General features: G+C 36.3%; 1 protein-coding gene across 2 annotated transcripts in view; it reads left to right on the top strand.

Moving 5' to 3' along the window:
• Window positions 1-21,041, top strand: part of Kcnk2 (potassium two pore domain channel subfamily K member 2) — a 191,375-nt gene that overhangs the window by 135,917 nt on the left and 34,417 nt on the right. For both annotated transcript variants that reach the window (XM_026387976.2, XM_026387977.2), the window contains exons 4-5: window positions 7,202-7,362; window positions 9,544-9,730. In XM_026387976.2, coding sequence (XP_026243761.2) covers window positions 7,202-7,362; window positions 9,544-9,730 — 348 coding nt within the window. The remainder of the gene's footprint in view (window positions 1-7,201; window positions 7,363-9,543; window positions 9,731-21,041) is intronic.

Here is a 21,041-nt window from a genome sequence, read left to right as displayed (position 1 = left end):
AGGCTTTTGGCCAATGATCTAATTACAGTGAACACAGTAGCTGAACATGGAAGGCCCTTACCTGAGATTAATGTGAAAAGATGACAGCAATTCTGTATATCCCTGTTATTCAAATGTCAAAGGTTGACCTCTATGCACTAGGTTGGCTCCTGTTGGTCTCTCTGGCACAAACTACCTACAATTCCTGAAATTTGACTCTACTGTGTTTGATGATGTATTGGTAAACATTAGCTGAGGAAGGGAGGAAAAAAAGACCTGAGTTACAGTGCTTGCCAATTTCTGTGGTGTGACTCTTTCCACTGTACCGGGTTTCAGTATGTTAATATGAAGTCAGCTAACTTGGAAAATTCCTGAAAATGTAACAGTTCCTTTCACAAATGAACTCCAGCATACCATTGATGCCTCCTCAGATCCCTTCCAGGTTCCTGTTCTCTCTGGGTTCTGGCGAAGCTAAGCCCACCTGCAAGGTTGTGTGCATCAGTCCACCATCTTTTCTGTTCCCTCAAACCTTTTGGAAGCTGGATTGACTGTCATTCTCTCCATTTTCCTGTTATGCACATGTCAGACCATAAACCAAAAACCTTTTTTTTCTTCAAGGGAAAGATTTTGAGAATAAGCATCTTAGTTTAGGAGTTAAACAAAACCAAACTTAATAAATTTTTTTTTTCATTTTTATCTTCTTGCTACAACAGTATTATTTTACCTTGTGGTCATGAAGGTATTGCTGACTGACCAGGGAAAGGGTCAGGAATCCAGATAATCACAAATATTAGCAATTTAAAAGCTTAGTTTACTGTCCCGCTTTTTGTCAAAGGTTATCTTTTATCTGGAGCTCCTACAACTACTCATGGTGGCTAGTCCTTCACCCAGGTCCATACTGATTGGTTAGAACTGGGGTAAACCTGTGGAGGGAAGAAAATAGGAGGCATCCTCCAGACTACCCCTGCATTTTGTCCCTCAGAAGGTCTAGACATGCCCTTTATGTCAGAAAACTACCAGGTCACTGTTTTTATGTGTCTGTACACTGAGGAGTTGTATGAGCTCTGTGAGGCATGCCTCCTCTGAGGTACAGATTCAGCCTTGGAACTCAGCATAATGACAGGTAGAGAAATATTTGGAAAATGAAACGGGGAACATTCAGAGAAGGATTCTGTCAGGATTCCTCCTTTCTCTTCCCTTAGGTCTCCCTACTGTTGACTTGGTCATAAACACAATGGAAATGAAGTGCAGATACACCACAGGAGACTTGTCTCCATTTAGTGATCCGAGAAGGGTAAACTGGCTTTTCTTACACCTAGAATTCTCTTTGGATGAAGGACCTAGAATTCTCTTTGGATTTCCTGAGGAAATCCTCTGTTGGTTTTTCTGAAGATGTTCTGTGGTAGCCTCTAGGCTAAATCTAAATCTTCGATTAATGAGAACCTAGAGCTATCATTCCTTATGCCCTTTTAACTTGCATGGCAGCAAATCAAATTGAGTTCCCTCGACAGCTTGGCATGTATTACTAAAGAGTAAAGCCTTTTTGTAGTGATGCACCAGTTAGGATAAAAAAATAAAATAGTAAAAGCCGTATCATTTATTTTTCTTCCCTGATAACTTCCTGAAAACTGGTTACTTCTTATGATTATGACTGTAAAGACATTTGTTTCCTTATTTAAAATAAGAGAATAGGATGGAATAAGATTCCCAAATGATTGCCCTACCCACCTCCCAGCGCTATTCATCTGGAGAAGGTAATGAAGGAGAACGTTGGGTCTTTTCAGGACTCTTGAGGACCCATGTCCAAACAGTACACATTGCTGACTTGGCAAGGCCTTTATCTTCTTGTACTTTGCTTACTGATGCTAGAACAGGGGATGGATTTGAACTGGTCGAGTTCCATGCTGGCCCAGTGTACAGAAATAGTTCACTGTCCCAAATAAATAAATTTAAAGATTCCATGGCTTTTCTTTTTGTCATCAAAATGACCTTATTCTTCTTTAAATTATCTTGATACATGCTTTCTGATTCTTCCTCACACTTGCCTGGAATAGGTTCTTTGCTCACATTCCTCTGTTATAGAGTGTTCCATGGCATTAGTAAGCAAGAGCAGACAGGAGACAGACAGATGAAATGCATAGATTTGTTATGTCAGAGTCCACGGTCCTGCCAGATTTTCCTAGGGCTGGGATGCCAGCCATGGCAGGCTCTTTATCTTGACTCCAGGCTTCCTCCTCATCTTCAGAGCAAAGTAGATAAAAAAAGAATATCCAGGTTATCTGCATCCCACTGAGTTGTTACTGGCTGGACAAGAACTTTACTTGTTCTCTCTCTGATTTCTTCTTTCTCATTAGGATTTCCTCAAATAGGTAGGTGATGCTTCTGGGCTTTTTCGTTCAGCATAAAGTAAAAAATTACATTAATATATTTTTTAAAAGAGTATCTCTGTTCTAAACATAATGTACTTGGGGATGTTTTAAATGAGAATTATCTCACTACGCTATTTCTCATCGCAGTATTTTCTTCTTAGCACTATTTGCATTCTGTTTATTCTTCATACTATAACTAGTGAGAAAAAATTTAAGGAACAGAATATTTGCATGTTCTCCCAAGAATCTCCCTGTAAATGACTTATTAATTGCAAAAGGAAAGAATAGTAATTTCTCAGTGGAGAGACCTAGTAGACATACGCTAGGTAAGTGCTCAAAGTTAATGTCACCATCAATAGGACGAACCATTGTTATGTGTTTCCAGATGCAATGTACTGAGAAAGATGTATTCCTGCCAAAAGTGTATGACTTGAATCTACTTGTGAGGAAGAATTGGGTAGATTCAAACTGAGGAACATTTTGTAAAATAACAGTCTCTATTCTTTGAAAAACATGAAAGGCTTTAAAAAATGAAAGAAGATTTAGGAACTATTCCAGGAGATTAAAGGAGAGTAAGGAGATATACTAGTCAACACAGTGTAAGATCTTGAATTGGATCCTGGAACAGGGAAAATGTGTTACTAAAGACATTAATAGAACTTCAGAATTTGAATGTGGATTGTAAATTAGATGATAATCTTGAATCCATGTTCACTCTACTGGGTTTGCTAATTGTGCTGTAGATATTTAAGAGAATGGTTTAAGAAAAAGGAAATACACAGGAAAGAAAGTTGGAATGAAACAGCCTGATCTCCACAATTTACTCTGAAATGGTTCAGGAAAAAAAAAGAATGTACTTATGCAGAGAGAGGGATAAGGAAAAGTTGGGGAATGTTAACATATAACAGAATTCTGTGGATAATCCCTGCAATTTTTCTGTGAGTTTAATTATTTCAAAATTGAAAGGAAGAAGGAAAGAAAGGGAGGTAATAGAAAGAGAAAGGGGGAGAAAAAGAGAGAAAGAGAAAGAGGAAAAAAGAAAAGGAAAAACAGTCTCCAAGAAAGAGATTTATTGGGGCTGGTGCTGGGGCTGGGGCTCAGCAGTAGCGCATTTGCCTGGCATATGTGAGGCACTGGGTTTGATTCTCAGTACCATGTATGAATAAATAAAATAAAGGTCTATCGACAACTACAAAAAATATTTTTAAAAAAGGAGATTAATTGTATGTTCCTCCTCCCACTGGTCCATTGAAATGACCATTTGGTTGATAACCAATTTGTTGCTGATCCTTGGAAGTTCCCTAATAGTTATCTCTTTGACTTTTAAGAAATATTTGAAAGCATTTATCATCCCTTCTTTTCACATTTGCTCTTTCTATAACTTTCCTGAAAACACACTTCATTTTCTAACCAATCTTTTTAGAGGTTCTCCCTGCATTCTCTGCATTTTAAATGTTGGTGGTTTCCTTCGAGTTCCACTCTACACTGTCTTCTCAATCTACATATTTTTTCTGTGTGTCTCACCTACCCCATAATCTATGTCTCCAGCTCAGCTCTCTGTTGGGTTTCAGACTCATATATCTATAATATGCACTGGATTTCTTTGGTTATTCCACTTGGCATATCAAAATCAACCTATTCCAAATCGTTATGTTCTTTGCTGTATTAGTCAGTGTGTAATGTTACCATAATGAAATACCTGACATAATTAACTAATAAGGAGAAAAGATTTTATTTTGGCTCCTAGTTTTGGAGATTCTGGTTCAAGATTGGGTAGACCCATTGCTCAGAGGGTAGGAAGTCACAAGGCCCTGGTGAGGAGTGTGTGGTAGAGCAAAATTGCTTACATCATGAGCCAGGGAGCCAAAGAGAGAGTGGAAGGGGTAGAGTCCCACAGTCTCCTTCAAGGAAGCACTCCATATGCCCTTGTTATCTCACACTAGGTCCCACATCTGAAAGGTCCCATCACCTCCTAGTAGTAATACCCTGGGCACCAAGTCTGTAACACTTAGATTTGGGGGGACTGTTTCTCCTAACCACAGCACTTATCTTCCTTGATCTTGCCTTTGGTCTCCTCAAATCTGGTTATTTTTTAGTATACCTGAGGGCCCAGTCTTCATGGTACAAATGTCAGGCTTATCACACAGCCTCGGGTTGCCTTTCTTTCTATATCTGCTGCCACTCTCCCACTGCTTTCCATGAAACTGAAATGCTTTTAGTTTCCCAAAGATGCTAGATACTCTTTTTTTTTCCTCTTAAGATTTTTACATCTGTGGTTCTTCAGCCTTGTCATGAACCCTGCTTCTTTCTGCCTTCTAGGTGACTTCTACTCAAGTTTCAGATGGTTGCCGTGGTTCAATCCTATGTGCAGCTTCTCATTCTCCTCAATCCATGTTCACCATGAGCATCCTGTAATTTCTGTAGTACGCGCCTATCACACATACATGTATCGGTCCCTGGCCTTTGTTCCTCACTGGATAATAAACTCTAAGAGATTAAATCTGCCTGCCTCATGGTTCCATCCCTAAGGTTTAACATACTGCCTAGAAAGTAGCAGATGATCAGTTAATGTTTTGAACACATGGGTAAGCAGTTATACACATGGTGAAAGCCAATATTAGAAAACACCCTTATTTATGTACATTTGCCTACTGAATTATAAGGAAACCTAGAAAACAAACATCAGTCTAAAAGTTTAGGCACAGGAAATGATTTTCTGGGTTCTGCCTACCTCTTATAGCCATTTACTATATTTTGGCTGCAGTTACTTAATATGAATTCACTTTGTGCAGCTTCTACACATTATTTCTGTTCTTTGCTCCAAAGCATCTGAGTAGCTCTGATTCCTTTTCCATGTTTTCATCATTTAAATAGTTGAAATCAGTTAGTCGGCTTCCTCCTATTCCTAGTCTTCTTTTCTTCAGCAAAATACCCTCAATCCATTCAACCATTATATGTAAAAAGTTGCCTTATGTTATACATATGATTTTACCAATGTCTTCTATACATAATGTCTCCCACAAGTGGACAGGATGTATTTTGTAACTTAATGGAGAACAACCACCACCTCCCACTGGGAAAAAGAAAAAAGAAATGGGTTTGTGGGCAGTCAACCTGTAAAGTAGTAAAAATTCTGTGGAACTGCTAATCTTAACTGTTAGAGAAGCTGTTTCCTGTCCACATCCAGGATAAAGCTGTGAATACAAGCTTTTCTAGGACAGTTATGTACAGACATCCCCAGAGTGGACCATTGGTCCTGAGACACAATAGAGCAGCTGTCAATGGGCAGCTGCCATCAAGAATTGGGAGGTGCTGCTTTTGGAAGTTGGGGAAGTACATACTGAACAGGAGGTAATCAGTCTCCTCTCCCTGACCAAGACATCACTTCAGCTGCCTGAACCAGAACCTTCTGTATGCCACCAAAAGAACCACAGTGCTCACTGGGCTGGCAAATAAATTTCAGCTTCAAATGTAAACCAATCTAGAGTTGTATTGTGCTTTCAAATGTAAAAATATGACTAGTAGTTCTTTCTCAACGGCTTAACAAAGTCACCTACATAAAAGTTTAGGACTTCACTCAAAGAATTGAGTTAATAACAAAACACTGCAAAACAAAAAAAAAATGGAAGTAATTAGTGTTTTCATGACAGGCTCCTGGAAAAAAAAGTCAAATTTCTTTTTCTTATGGTGCTGGGGATTGAACCCAGAACCTTGTGCATGTGAGGCAAGCACTCTACCAGCTGAGCTATTTCCTCAGCCTCAAATCTCTTCATAAATGGGGATACTTAAAAATAAAATCCCTCCACAGATGAATTCATTAGCAATAAACACCAAACTGAAGGGGAAGAAGAAAAATATGGAAATGATATGGGGAGAAAAATGTACGGGTTAAAATGACCAAATATTAGCCCACCTGAGCCCCACATATATACTTTCTTATTCAACAAATAAAAATCCATATTGTTTTCAAATAAAAATGAAACAAATATGAACATTTACCATAATAAAACCACAAAGATAAATCTCAATAGATTCCAAAAAGTAAAAATCATACATTCCATCATCTCTGACTACAATATTCAAAAAACTAGAAAGTAACAACAAAAAGCCAATCTAAAATTGTTACCCCTTTTTTGAGTAGGAGAAAACTAATAAATTTCCAGATTAATTTAATAGGAAGGGCAGTAAGAGGATTATCTATCAAGAGAAGCATGCGAAGCACTACAAGTGGGTGTTCTCTGCCCCAGGTATGTGTGTGGACAGTGTTTCTGTGATTATAGAAAAGTGATGTTGAATTGCTTGAATCACAACAAGCTGATATTCTTAAGCAAAACTGGAAATTCTTCAAGTCTTCAGAACTTCAAAAAAGTTTAGAAAGTTTTTAGTTATGGCTTTGTGGCATGCACTTGAATAAAAGATTTAAAAAGTGCTACTCAGCTTTAATCTAAATAATTTAAGCATATTTGAATGCTTGTAAATGAGGGCAATGTGCTCTTCTCAGTATGTTCTCAATGACAATGAAAACCTTAGAGTCAGCGGGACTGTCAGTGCTTGTGAGAGGGAGGCAAACTGGGTGAAAATGAGGACTTCATTGCATGTGTTAGCACCTCAGTTTTCATCATCTTATCAAAGTTCAATTGCAACATTAGCTCTACGCTGGATTTTATTGAAGTGTTTGCTTAGAACAGAGTATTGCATATTAATTATGTTAACATTTATATCATGCAAAAAGATAAACTTTGAAATTAATAAATGGTATGTTATACGATTTGGATATTTCTGTATCATCAGTCTTGAAGTCATATGTTTTAAATGATTCATTTATAAACAACTGAATATTTTCCTGTTTTAAGGATTTGGAAACATCTCACCACGCACAGAAGGCGGAAAAATATTCTGTATCATCTATGCCTTACTGGGAATTCCCCTCTTTGGGTTTCTGTTGGCTGGAGTTGGAGATCAGCTAGGGACCATATTTGGAAAAGGAATTGCCAAAGTGGAAGATACATTTATTGTGAGTACCATAGATTTTAAGCTACATGTATTTATTATTTCATTTTTAAAAATATTATACCTTTTCTGCCACCTCAGGTAGACAGAAAAACTTAATTATTAGAGTTTTCATACTAGATTATATGCATCTCTCTTAGCATATAACTCGCTATATTTTAATCAAATTAACACTTATTTGAGTGAATCAATTATTATATGAGAAAAACCCAAAAGTACACACAGGGAAATACAAAGTAGTAATCCAACAATTCTAGGTTCAAATTCCAGATGTACTGTCTCCTACCTATAAACTTTTAAATGATGTATTTTCCCCTCACACTTCCATTTTCTTTTCAGTTTAATAATATGAGTAAAAGTACCATAAGACAATACTCTCAGGATTGGCAGCAGGATAAATTAAACCTAACATTGGTAGTAAATGACTGATAATAATTTGTTATTTAAACATTTGCCTTAGTATCTTTGTGTACTCTTTAGTACTTTGTGTACTCTAAACTTATATAGCCCCTTTGGGAAGGGAGTAATAATAAGCAGTTACACAAAAAAAGTCATCATGTCACTTAATTCAGTAATGCCATTAATAAAAATTTATCTAAGGAATTCAGTAGAACCAAAGGTAGTACACATGAAAATGCTCATGGTTACATGATATTCAATAGAAAAAAATTTAATGAGACAAAATTCTTTTATCAATGTTGTAAGAAAATAATAATAATATACCTATGATTATAAGGTTTTTTTTCTTTTCTTTTTTCTTTTTTTTTTGTGGTGCTGGGACTTGAACCCCAGCCTTGCACATGCTAAGGTAAGCACTCTACCACTGAGCCACACCCCCAGCCTATAAGCTTGTGTTCTTGAACCAAATTATAGAGGACTATGATAAAGAATGGGATTGCAAATTACCTACTGGTAGTAACAAATACATTTTAATTATTATTTAGTAATGTTTTACCTTTACACAAAAGTTCAACAAAATAATTACATGTAACTCTATTGGTGAAATAAAACCTTTAATTATTAGTCTTCACTTTAAATGACTAGTCCAAATTTAGCTTTAGTTATGTTTCAGAATTAAGATCAAAGTTAGCTCAAATATTCTTACTATTAGAGTAGAATAAGACAGGTATTATATAGGTATTTAAAACCTCCTGTATTTATATTAATCAAGCGGCATGAACTTGGTAATGCTGAATTGTTCATTCATCCAGTAAGTTTTTGACTTCCTGTCACATGCTGAGTAAAGTTTTCCATGTAGCATCTACGTCAATGCATTAAAGAAATAATCTATGCTCTCATAATGATGTTATTCCAGCTGTCATGATTCAGCATTTGGTACCAACCACATTTGAAAAACTTTCTAAACCTGAATTAATTTAATACTCACATATGAGAGGAACATGGTGGCTAGAGAGTCTCCTGTGATCCCTTTCTATTATCTGATCTCATAGATCTTTATCTCTAAAACATTCTCACACTCTAACATTCAGTGATTTTCCCATGGTACAGGATATGATCTATAATTTTTACTGTACATAGGACATATACCTAGATGATATATGCACAACCTTCATTTAATACATTATAGTGTGCATTACACTTTCTTATTGGAGAGGAGGCAGAAAAACAGGTGTTCTGAGGACAGCTGTGTCTCAAGGTTGTTAAAGTCATATGGTTGCCTACAGGTCCCATAGCTTTGTTGTACAGATTAAAACCATAGAACTGAGGATGGTACACCTGAATTACTTTCATGATTAATGTTTACCAATACACTATTATAAGTATGCAATTCTTGTTTCAATTTCCTCTTATTGTATATTTCTAGATTGTGTTTGGCCCATAATTAGTTGTATGCCTATAGAGTAGATATATTTCAAAAGTAGTTCAGATTAAAAAAAATGGAATATTCTCAGAGCTAATGTAACATACTTTTAAAAGTATTTAACCTGTAGTAAAACTACGTAAGGGCAAATTAAAGTAGCATAATTATTAGCATTTGTTGTTTTGAGTTTGTTATGTTTTACCCAATTTTCATAAGCAAAGACAATTGAAAACTAAGAATAGAAAGGAACAAAATAACATGATCAATTGCTGATTCACTGTGCATAGGTTAGCTTTGTAGGCATATCAATAATAAATCCATCAATCTCTCTCTCTCTCTCTCTCTCTCTCTCTCTCTCTCTAGAAGTGGAATGTTAGTCAAACCAAGATTCGCATCATCTCCACCATCATATTTATACTGTTTGGCTGTGTCCTCTTTGTGGCTCTGCCTGCGGTCATATTCAAGCACATAGAAGGCTGGAGTGCCCTGGATGCAATTTATTTTGTGGTTATCACCCTAACAACCATTGGATTTGGTGACTATGTGGCAGGTAGGTTATCCTGGCACTGCCATTGCTCTCCTAACCCACGTCCTCTAGTTAGATTTTTCACCTGGATTTGTAATGAAACACAATGACTGCATGAGTTCCTTGGGGCTGCCATACCAAAGTACCACAAGCAAGGTGGCTTTTAATAAAAGAAAGTCCTTCTCATGAAAACTGGAAATGGAGGTGTCAGCAGGGCCATGATCCCTGAGGCACTAGGCAGAATTCATCACTGCCTCTGCCTAGTGTCTGGTGAAGGCTGTCAGTCCTTGGGATCCTTGTCTTAGACCTGCATCCCTGACATCTTTGCCTCTGATGTCACATGGCCTTTTCCTTTGTCTCTGTCTCTGTGTCCAAACTCCCCTCTTCTTACAAGGACATCCATCACATTGGGTTAAGGGCACACTGTACTCCACTATATCACCTTAACTAATGACATCTACAGATGTCATTATTTCCATGTTAGGACACCTTCTGGGGTCCTGGGAGTTGAGACTTCAACACATCTTTTTGAGGACACAGTTCAATTCATAATAATGGCAAAGACAAAAGTGACTCTGTTATACTGGAGGTAAACAGAAGGATGTGGTGGAACACATTTTTTTTTTATTCTGTGAAAGAAATGTAAATTGCTGGTTGTGCAGAATTTCACATTTCTACCTTAATTCCAGAAACCACGCATCTGCCTCTTAATTTTTTTCCCCTAGCAGAATAGGAATTCAAGTTCAACTTATCTTTTGCCCTTTCTACTTACACCCTCTCTTGCCTTAGTTTTAAAATCAGATGCAAACTTTAGATGACATTTTTGGCTACTTAGAACTTCCTTTTCTATGTAGAATTTACTCATTTAATTTTCAGTTCTTAGGATGGTATTTTTGGTTTTACCTAAAGAAGATCATATAGTGTCTATATTTTTCTATTTACATTCTTTGATTTATCCTTTTATATGTATTTAAGCCATTATTTTCTTTATCATTGCTTTTTTAGATTTTACTTTCTTGTTTTTCAACTCTCATTTTCCTAATTACATTAACCAATAGTATTGTTACAGCTCCAACCTTAAGTAAATCATAATATTGGTTATGAAAATAACTGTGAAAATGGTTCCTCATGGATCATTTTGACCAGCTCCCCCAAATATAAACCATTCTTTAAAAAAATCATTTTTGAAGTATTAGAAAAACATGGTAAACATAGTAGGACTATGTTATTAAACATTCTAGAGTCAGCTCAACAGCATAATTTAAATTTTAAGAGTTTTTTTCTTTCTGGCTATTTGCCCTTCTTTCTTGGCCTAAATTTCTTACATAAATGTTTTCAGGAAAGAAAATATGTTCTGCAGTTCTATAAAATCTTAGGGAGGGCTGATAGTTCTCTGTTTCTCTTGATTTGTTAACTAGTATTTAACCTGGCAAACCCCTCCTTTGTGGGGAATGTGTAATGTCTTTGAAGACTGGGGATGCTTTCATAACCAAAGCTTTGCTTTTGGTCAGAAATACTATGTCTCTGTATACGATGGAGGGGCTGGAAAGAATTCTGCTGGAGAACTTTTAGTTTTATAATTAGTAAGAAGGAATTTCAGACATTTTAACTGCATATAAGAAGACAAGCTTATGTCCTAAAATACCCATTCTTCCTTTATCTCCTTGAAGATGTATAACTGGCCCAAGAAATAAATAGTAATGTTAATGTTGGAGAAAGTAAGACACAGTTGATAACGGAAAGTATACTTGAGGTTCATTAATCTCTGGATGTCTTATGATTTTATAAATACAATTTAGAAGGTCTTATGGCAATTGTGGAATATATAGGTATTATGTGGAAGTTTCATATTTTTAGGTTAACAGACTCATATGGTGTATGTTATTTGAAACTACTGACAGACTATGTCAACCCAGTATGTTTGGTCTGCGACTCTCTAAAAAAAAAAAAAAAAAAAACCCTAAAATTATAAATAAGAAAGTGTGGGTGGAATCTTAAAATAATATTGGATTTGTGACCACTATATAAACTGACTTGGTGGGGAAAACCAAATATTTTTACTTGATGGTTTTGTAGAAGATGAAGAAAATTTGTTTTTAGCTCACCTTAAGAGATCAACATTCTGGAATTGGCTGGATCATGTGGGTCTATTAGTGGTCACTCTCAACTGCTCAGGAGAGGAGTTCAGTGAAAATAATCTTGTGTGTGTTGGTGGGACCCTGAATTCCGAGTCATAGCACAGTGTCATAGAGCAGGGTGGCAAAATGATAGTTGGTTGCAGTTAAGTATAATCTAGAAACAACACTATTGTTACCAGGCTTTTATGATATTATAACCCTCATTAAGTGAATTGCTTTCATTTAATTTTTATTTTACAAAGGGAATAACTTAAAAATGGTAGAAATATATGTTGCTAATTATTGCATAGTAATTTGATGATTAAAATGACAAATCCTGGGTAAGATAAATTAAAGAGGAGGCTGATGGACACCAGGTTTGTTAACTCATCTCTTTATCTATTTTTTTTTGGGGGGGGGGCTCTTTTGCTCTTTGTGAAACTATAGAACTCAGTTCCAGGTACTCCAGAAATCACAAGCCAGATTTGTGTGCCCAGGGACCAATTTTGGAAAGAGACAAGGGGGCTCCTGTGGCAAAGGCTGGGAGAATATTGTGCCCTGTGTAAGAATCTTTGGAGAAACAGAAATTGGCTGGGTGTGGTGGTGCACACCTACAATTCCAGTGACTCTGGCAAGAGGACCTCGAGTTCAATGCCAGTCTCAGCAACTTAGCAAAGTCCTAGCAACTCAGCTACTCATTAAAACACTGTCTCTAAAATTAAAAACACAACAAACAAACAAAGACTAAAAAGGTTGGTGATGTGGCTCAGTGGTTAAATGCCCTTGAGTTTAATTCCTGATACCAAACCAAACCAAACAAAAACCCAGATATTGTAAGGTTTTTGAAAAGGAATTGCCTCATATAGTTCAGCAGAGGACACAAAATTAGCCTTTGCTTCTGGGGACCTAAATAGAAAAAGAAATTATCCATTGAATTGAGGCAAGTTCTCCAGCTGGGAAATATCAGGTTATTTACTTTTAAGAACCTTCCTTCTTGCAATTAGAGGTTGCATAGACATTGTTCTCACTTAATTTTGAGATTCCCCTCACCCCCACCCTGCACTCCCCTGGGAATAACAAGAAGCATTACTCACACCTGAACCTTCTCATCTTTCTATTGGATTATAGATCTTAAAAGAAAACACAATCCTACCTTTCATTTTGTGTACTTACCACCTGGTGCCCTCAAAGCCTGCAAAACCTGCTCCAAATAGGATTAGGGTTCAGTTACATTGCTATATTCAATTTCTCTGAAGACATCTTAAAGAACATATTTTTTCAAGTTGAGGTGTTTGTTATTAAAGGGAAAGAATTAAATTTTGGAAAGTGATCTGTAAATGTTTAGGAGACAGGTTACAATATATCCGTATTTCTGAATAGAGCAGTCATCCTTAGGAGCAAGTGATGAAGAGATATAGATCAGGGCTCTGAACTAGTGTTCCTCCACAGAGAAGGAGCAAGAAAGTCTGTGCAGGTAGACTTTTGCCATGAGTAGAAAATAGGACAGTTCTGTTCTATGTATTTTTAAATCTCATTCCTTATGTTGTAATTTTTAATTTTTTTATGTGTCTCCATGTCCACACCAGACTATACTAAAGTGGAACACATTTCTAATTCTTAAATGCATATATATTTAGATTTGCTCATGTAATACTTTTCCCACTGCTGGCGATGTTCAATCAAAAGCATTTAGAAACCACCAGGGCAGATGAAAAGGCTGTGTTCAGGGATCTCTGTGTATCTGACTGAATATAGGAACCCAGCTGGGAGTACATTTTCTGCATAAAGAGATCTCCCAGCAGATTTTCAATTTTATATTTCCGTTTCTATTTCTGCAGGGGACGTGTTGTAGTGGCTCACAGATGACCTTAGTGATTGGTATCTAATTCTTCTTGATAGCCCTTTGTCCTCTCACCAGTGTTTGGGGGCTAAAAGGGACTTGGGAGGTCACAGGGTTTAAAATATATGAATAAACACATCCTCATTGCTAAGAGGAGTGAGTACCCTGTGATTCCCTAAAACGTGAGAAAAAAAATGATTTAACAAAATGTCCCTTGATTGATTTTTATGAGTGCCTGTGATTTACAGTCAAATTTCTAGTTGTAAAGCTAAATATATTTGAGAATTAATGTTGGTTTCTATGTTCTGTTTTTAATGTCGGTTGTTTTATTATTCATTTGTCCAGAAATCTGGGATGATACATTGTTAACCCATGTTTGCCTCAGGCTTGCCTTATAAACAGATCTGAATCAGCTTTTCTCCTTTAAGATCTAAGAAGTAATATTAATCATATAAGAAATGTGTGAAAAATTATCCTTGGTTTATTAAGGCTTGCTTTTACAACTTGCTCTCTTGTTCCATACATGACTGTAAAAAACATAATAACAATTAGTTGACAATAATAAAAAATTGAAGGAAAGCCAAATAATGACCTCGTTCAACACAATTTATAATTCCTTTTGAATCTGGTGTTTCCTTTAACGTAACTGCAGGCAGGATTAAAGGGGGTCATGCAAGCTAAGAAATATTTCCACAGCTTTGTGGAAATGTTTCCACAGAAGTTGCCCAATGAAGTCCTCAACCCCCCTGCCCACCGCCCAAACCATGTTAGTTCACAAGCAGTAATATGAATGAGGAAAAAGCCAGATACAAGTGTTCACTTCCATCAAGCAATGTCCTTTGCATTACCTAGTTTTCTAATAAAACCCCCAAATTTTAGCCAAAAGAAATTTGGGTATTCTAAGAAATCCTTATGGTTGATACTGTGAAAACACATTTTCCATTTGAACAAAAATGTTATTCAGCCATCCAAATACATTTTCTTGGAATTCTGACCAGTGAAATTTAGTTTATTTGGTTAAATGATGAGATTTTTCTTCATGGACACATGTAGCTAACGAGTTCTTATTGGGTTAATCAGATTTCATGCTTAGTGCCTTGTGTTCCCTTTATAGAAAACACAATTTGGGACTTCCCCAGTTAGAACTCTTCCTCCCTGACACACTCACCTTTACTACATTTTTATAATTTTTTTTTCAGTTCCATGATCATTTGTCATCACTTTTTTTTTTGACTTGGCAAAAGCATATTTGAATGTGTCATATTAAGAACTGAGTTTTTTTTGGAATTGTATTTTTTAAAAATCATTATTAGAAATGTAGTTTTTACTAACCAAACTATTGCTTTTCTGTAAAAACATGACTCATTCAATGGGAGCTTACTTAATTAAAGGGCATTTTATTGTGAAAACATGTAGATCTCTGTTTAAAATGCATGGCAAGTTTTTATTTTTCCCAGAATGGTTGTTCTTAGCAGAGAGCCACTAGAAAACAGTACCTGATGTTGCCGAAGAGTTTTGCAACTGGTAGAGACTGGTTATTAACATGCTGTGATTATGCAGATTACTGAGTAAAAATTTGCCAGGAATTCATCAGATAGCAAAAAAAGTACCTGATGAGGAGTGAGGTGTTTTGAAGAATAGTCACCACTACTACTGCCATCACCACAGGAGGGCTCAGAAGAATTGCTTTGATCAAAAAGAAGGTTTGTGTAATTGCCAAGGAGATGTGTTATATTCTGCATTCATTCATTCATTCATTCAGACATATAGTGATCACACACTGTATGTCAAATACAGCTCTCGGCACTATGTGATGATTGCTCTGGTTCCTCTTCTTATGGAACAGATAAATGAAATCCAGGAGAAATAATTAAATGAGGAGCCTTCTCTTTCTGCTTTGTAATACAGGAGAATTCTGGGAGGGTCTGGTCATTTATCTCTCAGCCAGTAACAGGAGAATTGATATCTTTCTGCATAATTAATGGAATTAGATCCAAACAGTTTAGAAAGCCTTGTGACTGTGGACAAACCACAGAGCTAGTAATTTTTGATTTCAGGATTGAGATATAGAGTCATTGCAGAAACAAGGAGGAAAAAATGTGAGGAGGAAAATAGTGATTGATAGTTATGGCTTCTTCAAGCAAGAAGTAAATTATACAAAGGTAAGTACAAAAAAAAAGACTCCAAATTACTCTATATTGAGATTTAAAGGTATTTCTAGGGGTTAACAATTTCATTAATCTTATATACCGTAGATTTTCATCTTTGCAAAGGATGAGTAAGAAAATGTCTTAACCTCTTTTTGTGATCAGGAGACTGCTGTTTTTCTAATAGCAATTTTCCTAATTTTAGATGAAGAACATAGAAGAAAATGTGCCACTGTTTGAATGCTGAAATTTAAAATTCCAACATACAGGTTCAAATGGTAGACGTGTTTGATTACCATGTCACCTTATATTCTTCTGACTCTTGATATATGAAAAATTTGGTTTAGTAAGTGAGCTATTGTTTAGTACTGAAGCCATATGTCCATTTGTAGGAAAGAACATAGGTTTTACAGTATCATTGAAAGATACTTCAGTTCTTGAAGCAATTCAGAGACACTTTATTCAGTTACTTTAACAAAATACACTACAAGAGAAATAATGTCCCACACTATATTAAAGCGAGATAGCTTTAATTAATAAAAATAAAATCAAACAAAAATTTGAAATCAGTATTCAGTATATAAACTAAAATACTGGTAGACAAACGTAAAGGGATGACTACCATGAATATCGGTTGGATGAGTGTCCCCTAAAGTTCCAAATGTAAAAGCTTGGTCTCCAGGTACTGGGGAATGAGGCTTTGTGTGAGGTTTCTAGGTCATTAGGAGTGTGCCTTCAAAAGAATAATAGGACCCAGTCTCATCTGTCTTGCTTCCTGGCTCATGACGTGAGAGTTTTCTCTGACACATTCTCCCTGACATTGCTATCTGGCACCTTCAACAGAGATCCAAAACAATGAGGCCATCTGATATTGGTCTGAAACCTCCAGAACATTTGAACTAAATACACCTTTTCTCTTTATAAATTAATTGCTTCAGATATTTTGCTTTAGTAACATAAAGCTAACACACCCATTTTTCTTTAGGATGAAGTTATATGTCCATGTCTGTATTCTATAATTCATATGCATTTTAGAAAACCAGAGGAAGCATTTAGGATAGTCCAGAAGGACTATATTGTTGTCTAAAACTAGGATGTATATTTTTTAAATAAATATTTTGTTACTCAAAAAAAATCACAATAAAGAAAATTAAATATGAGGGAAAGGGCATTGCATATTAAAGTTCTTTACAGACCAACTGTTGGAAATTGTTGGAGTAAACACAGGAAAAGGTAAGGAAGCTTCTGGTAAAATAGTGCTTGTCCGCAGACTCACGGGGCTTTCAGGTAAGAACCCTGAGAAGAAGAGTTTGGACTTTGTGTTTCTAGCCTGAGCTAAGTATCTGCTATGCAATATGGGTAAAATGGGCTGGTGGATATTATAGTTTGAATATTAGTCTCCTCCAAAACTCAGATTGAAATTTAATTGCCACTGTAGTTGTATTAAGAGGTGGGACCTTTGAGAGGTCATTGGGCCATGAGGTCTTTACCCTTTTTGATTGAATAGACACTGTCATAAAAGGAAGAGTATGGGCCCCTCTTGCCCTCTCCCTTAACCTTATGTCTTCTGCCATAAGATGAGGCAGGACAAAATCCCTCACCAGATACCTGTGCTTTGATATTAGACTTTCCAGCTTCCAGACCTCTGAGAGATAAATTACTAGTTTTCAGTATACTGTTAGAGCAGCATAAATGGACTAAGCAGTGAACAAAGGATAAGAAGGATAATGCCTGAGATTCTAGGTGGCATAGACAACTGGGTCCAATTAAAATAGTGGTTTCTTTTGGAGCTGGGAAGGCCTGGGTTTGCTCGTTTGCATACTTTCCTGTGTGACCTGCCACATTAATTACTCAACTGAGACTGTGACGTCTCTATTTTAAAGTAATCATTAAAGTAGGATTTTGAGGGATCAGTGTAGACCGGGGTTTCACTCTTGAGTTCTGAACAGATTGAGTGAGGTTAATTCAGTCATCAGCTTTAGTACTGAAAAGGCATTGGAAATAAGGCTTATTAATGGTCCTGTCCTAGGTCCATAAAAAAATGTGAGTCGTGGGAATACAATTCATCTCAGTATCTATGGAATTGTTTTATTTGTGTAGATGACCGGTAAGCCTTAGTTTTCACTCCTCTCTCCCAATCAGATTTTGAACATCCTGTAAATCAGTTGAAATGAGCATTTTGACTGGGTTATACAGGACTTTGAGGGCTAGAATGAGAAAAACTTCCCTAGGAGGTACCTGCCCATGACCTCTTGGGCTATTCTGACCCTTAGTCAGTGACTCTTTGGGACCAGGTAGGAAAGGGCTGTCTTAATGCTGGGTAGGGGGATTGTTCACAGCAAAAGTTTAGGAACCTACTTTATGGAGGTATCGGTTCCTAGCAATAATGCCAGCATGTACCCTTCCTATATATTTACTAGTTTGATCTGTTAGATTGAATTAGGTTCTGGCTGAGTTCCTTTTGTAAGCATCAGAGAAAGAGGACACCATCTAAAAAAGGCTACTACATACCATGTGACTCAGAAAGATTAGTCTTACTTTATCTACTTGGGAAACATTTGTAAGATTTCTGAAACCTTTCAACTTTCACCCCTCTTTGCTATTTTTATTACCATCTGTATGTTCTAATGATCAGCTAGAAAGCTCTTAAAATGGAAAAACAAAAAACTTATGTGTATATTTTCTGTGACAATCAAGGGGTGTGTGGGGGGGAACTGTGATGTAACTATTGCTGTTAGGTTGGTGGGGAACCCCAGAGGTGAGAGCTGCTCAAAGCATCCTGCAGCCTGAATCTCAGAAAGACAAAAGAGCAAAAACAGAGTGGTAGAGATAGTGGTGGGGAAGGATAGAGAAATTACTCTAGATTCTTAATAAACAAAGGACATATGTATAGGTCTTCTGAATGTAGCTAGGAAATTAATGATTGTAAAGTCAATAAATTTTTTAGCAATTTCTAATTTAAAAATATAATAACTCTTTTTAGAAACTTATCCTAACATTACAGATATGCTAATCTTGGTAAGAGTCCTGAATCAAGTGAATTGATTAATGTGGAAATTCATTTATAAGTCTTAGATATCAGAAAGTGAGATTTGTATAAAGTGAGATTTGTATGTATAAGTATATACATACTTATATATGTATTCAATTTATATATATATATGTATATATATATATATATATATATATATATATATATATATATATATTCTTTTTTCCTAGATCATCTGACTGCCAGTTATTTCAAGAGTGGCAATTAAGAAAAGAAAAACAATTTTTTTCCCAAGGTTTAGAATCCACTAAAATTTGTGGGTAGAACATTTTACCCAAATATAGGCCTTTTAGTGATTAAGTGAATTTACTCTTTCAAACTGTAACATCCTGTTTATAAGAAAGAAGACGTATAAAAAGTCATCTTGATCATGAACTAGCTCTCCTAAAATCCCCATCTTGGTGAACTAATGTGTTGATTCACAAGTATTTGGATGGAGATTTTCTGGTTTTTGAAAGAGAAAGTACTTGGAAAAAATGTCATTTTGGTTTCATTGAAATGGAAACATTTGAAAAATGGAATTTGCTGGTGAGCCTATCATATAACAGGTTTCCACACACATTTCTTAAATCAGTTCTGTGAATTTGTGGAGCTGTATCCTCCATGGGCCAAGTCTTAAACATCCTGAAATTCATTTAGCTACCCTAATCCTTCCCATAAATGATTTTTAAAAATAAAGTTCTGCCCAAGGTAAAAATGTTAACTTTAGTTTGAGGGCAATATTGTCCCTTTTAAAAACTGTATTCCTAAAATTAGTATTTGTCCCCAAAGAAAGGTGAACCTCTGTCTATATACATGATTTAGCTAATAGAAAAATGCCCCCCACCGACTTTTAATGCTTGCTCTTTAGTATTTGAAAGCATCACTGTGGGCAACTATAGTTAATGTAATGTAAGTAACACTCGGAATATTTGTGCTTAATATATAGTAGCTATTTATCAGCTGTTCTTCTGAATGGGTGAGTTGAATTTTCATGAATTGAGTAAATCCATGACCACTGTTTACACATCCCTAGATTCTATGCTGTTGATCCAAAAGTGCTCATTCCTTATTCTTTGTTTTAGTCACTGTCCCGTCCTTTATTAAGTTACTGCATTATCTCCCTTGTGACGGTCTTTGATCTTCAGAGAGCCTTTCAATTGTCACACCAAATAATTGGTCATTGGTTCCAATGCTGCTTCTAAACTGACTCTTCTTCCCATGCCTGCCCTAAATCTGACAATTTTCAGCTAGATCATAACAAAAGTTTCTCTTGGAGCTTTGCTGTCAATCCTTCCTTCTCTGTCACTAAGATCTTTCTGCTCAGAGTGTCAAACACGAATATAGGATCAAGCTCTCTATAACCTTTTATTTACTTGCCATTGTGTTAGGATCAAGTCTTTACAATCTGACATGACCTACTTTTCTAAATTCCAGGGTTCTCCCTTCTACTCCCTATTCTCCACTCATTTGGAGTTTTATCAACTACAAAAATCCTCTGACTATACCATATGCTTTCAAACTGAAATTGTTTTTGTCAGCTTTTTCATCATTGTGACCAAGAGACCTGAAAAGAATTTTAGAGGAGAAAAAGGTTATTTGGGGCTCATGATTTCAGAGGTCTCAGTTCATTGACAGGTAACTCCATTGTGCTGGACCAGAGACAGAACATCATAGAAGAAATGTGTTTGTGGAGGAGGAAATCAACTCAGGATATGGCAGTTAGAAGAGAGAGAGAGAGAGAGAGAGAGAGAGAGAGAGAGAGAGAGAGAGAGAAGGAGCTCACCAGAGCATGCGCTCAGCATACCAAGGACAAAATATAAACCACAAAGGCACACCCCCACTAACCTACCTCCTCCAATCACACCCTATCTCCTACAGTTTCTGCCTAGTTAATTCCTATAAGGGGATTAATTTATTGATTGGGTTACAACTCTCATCATCTAAACGTTTTGCTTCTGAATCTTCTTGCATTGTCCCCCACATGAGCTTTTGGGAGAATACCTCATATCTAAACCATAGCAGGAATATTCCATGTTTTGGTATTCATTACTTAAGACTCAATTTCTCTCCCTCTCCCTCTTCCAGAAGTACAATTCGTTTCTCCAATGTCCTCTCATAGTACTTTTTAATTCTTTTTTTTTTTTTTTTGCCACTACTTGATGTATTCCATTGTGGCTTTCCACGTGAGGCTTTCTTA

The sequence above is a fragment of the Urocitellus parryii genome, chromosome 9, assembly GCF_045843805.1.
Source record: "Urocitellus parryii isolate mUroPar1 chromosome 9, mUroPar1.hap1, whole genome shotgun sequence".
NCBI classification, from domain to species: Eukaryota; Metazoa; Chordata; class Mammalia; order Rodentia; family Sciuridae; genus Urocitellus; species Urocitellus parryii.
The sequence above is the reverse complement of the archived record's forward strand: the minus strand, read 5'-3'. Positions and strand labels throughout refer to the sequence as shown.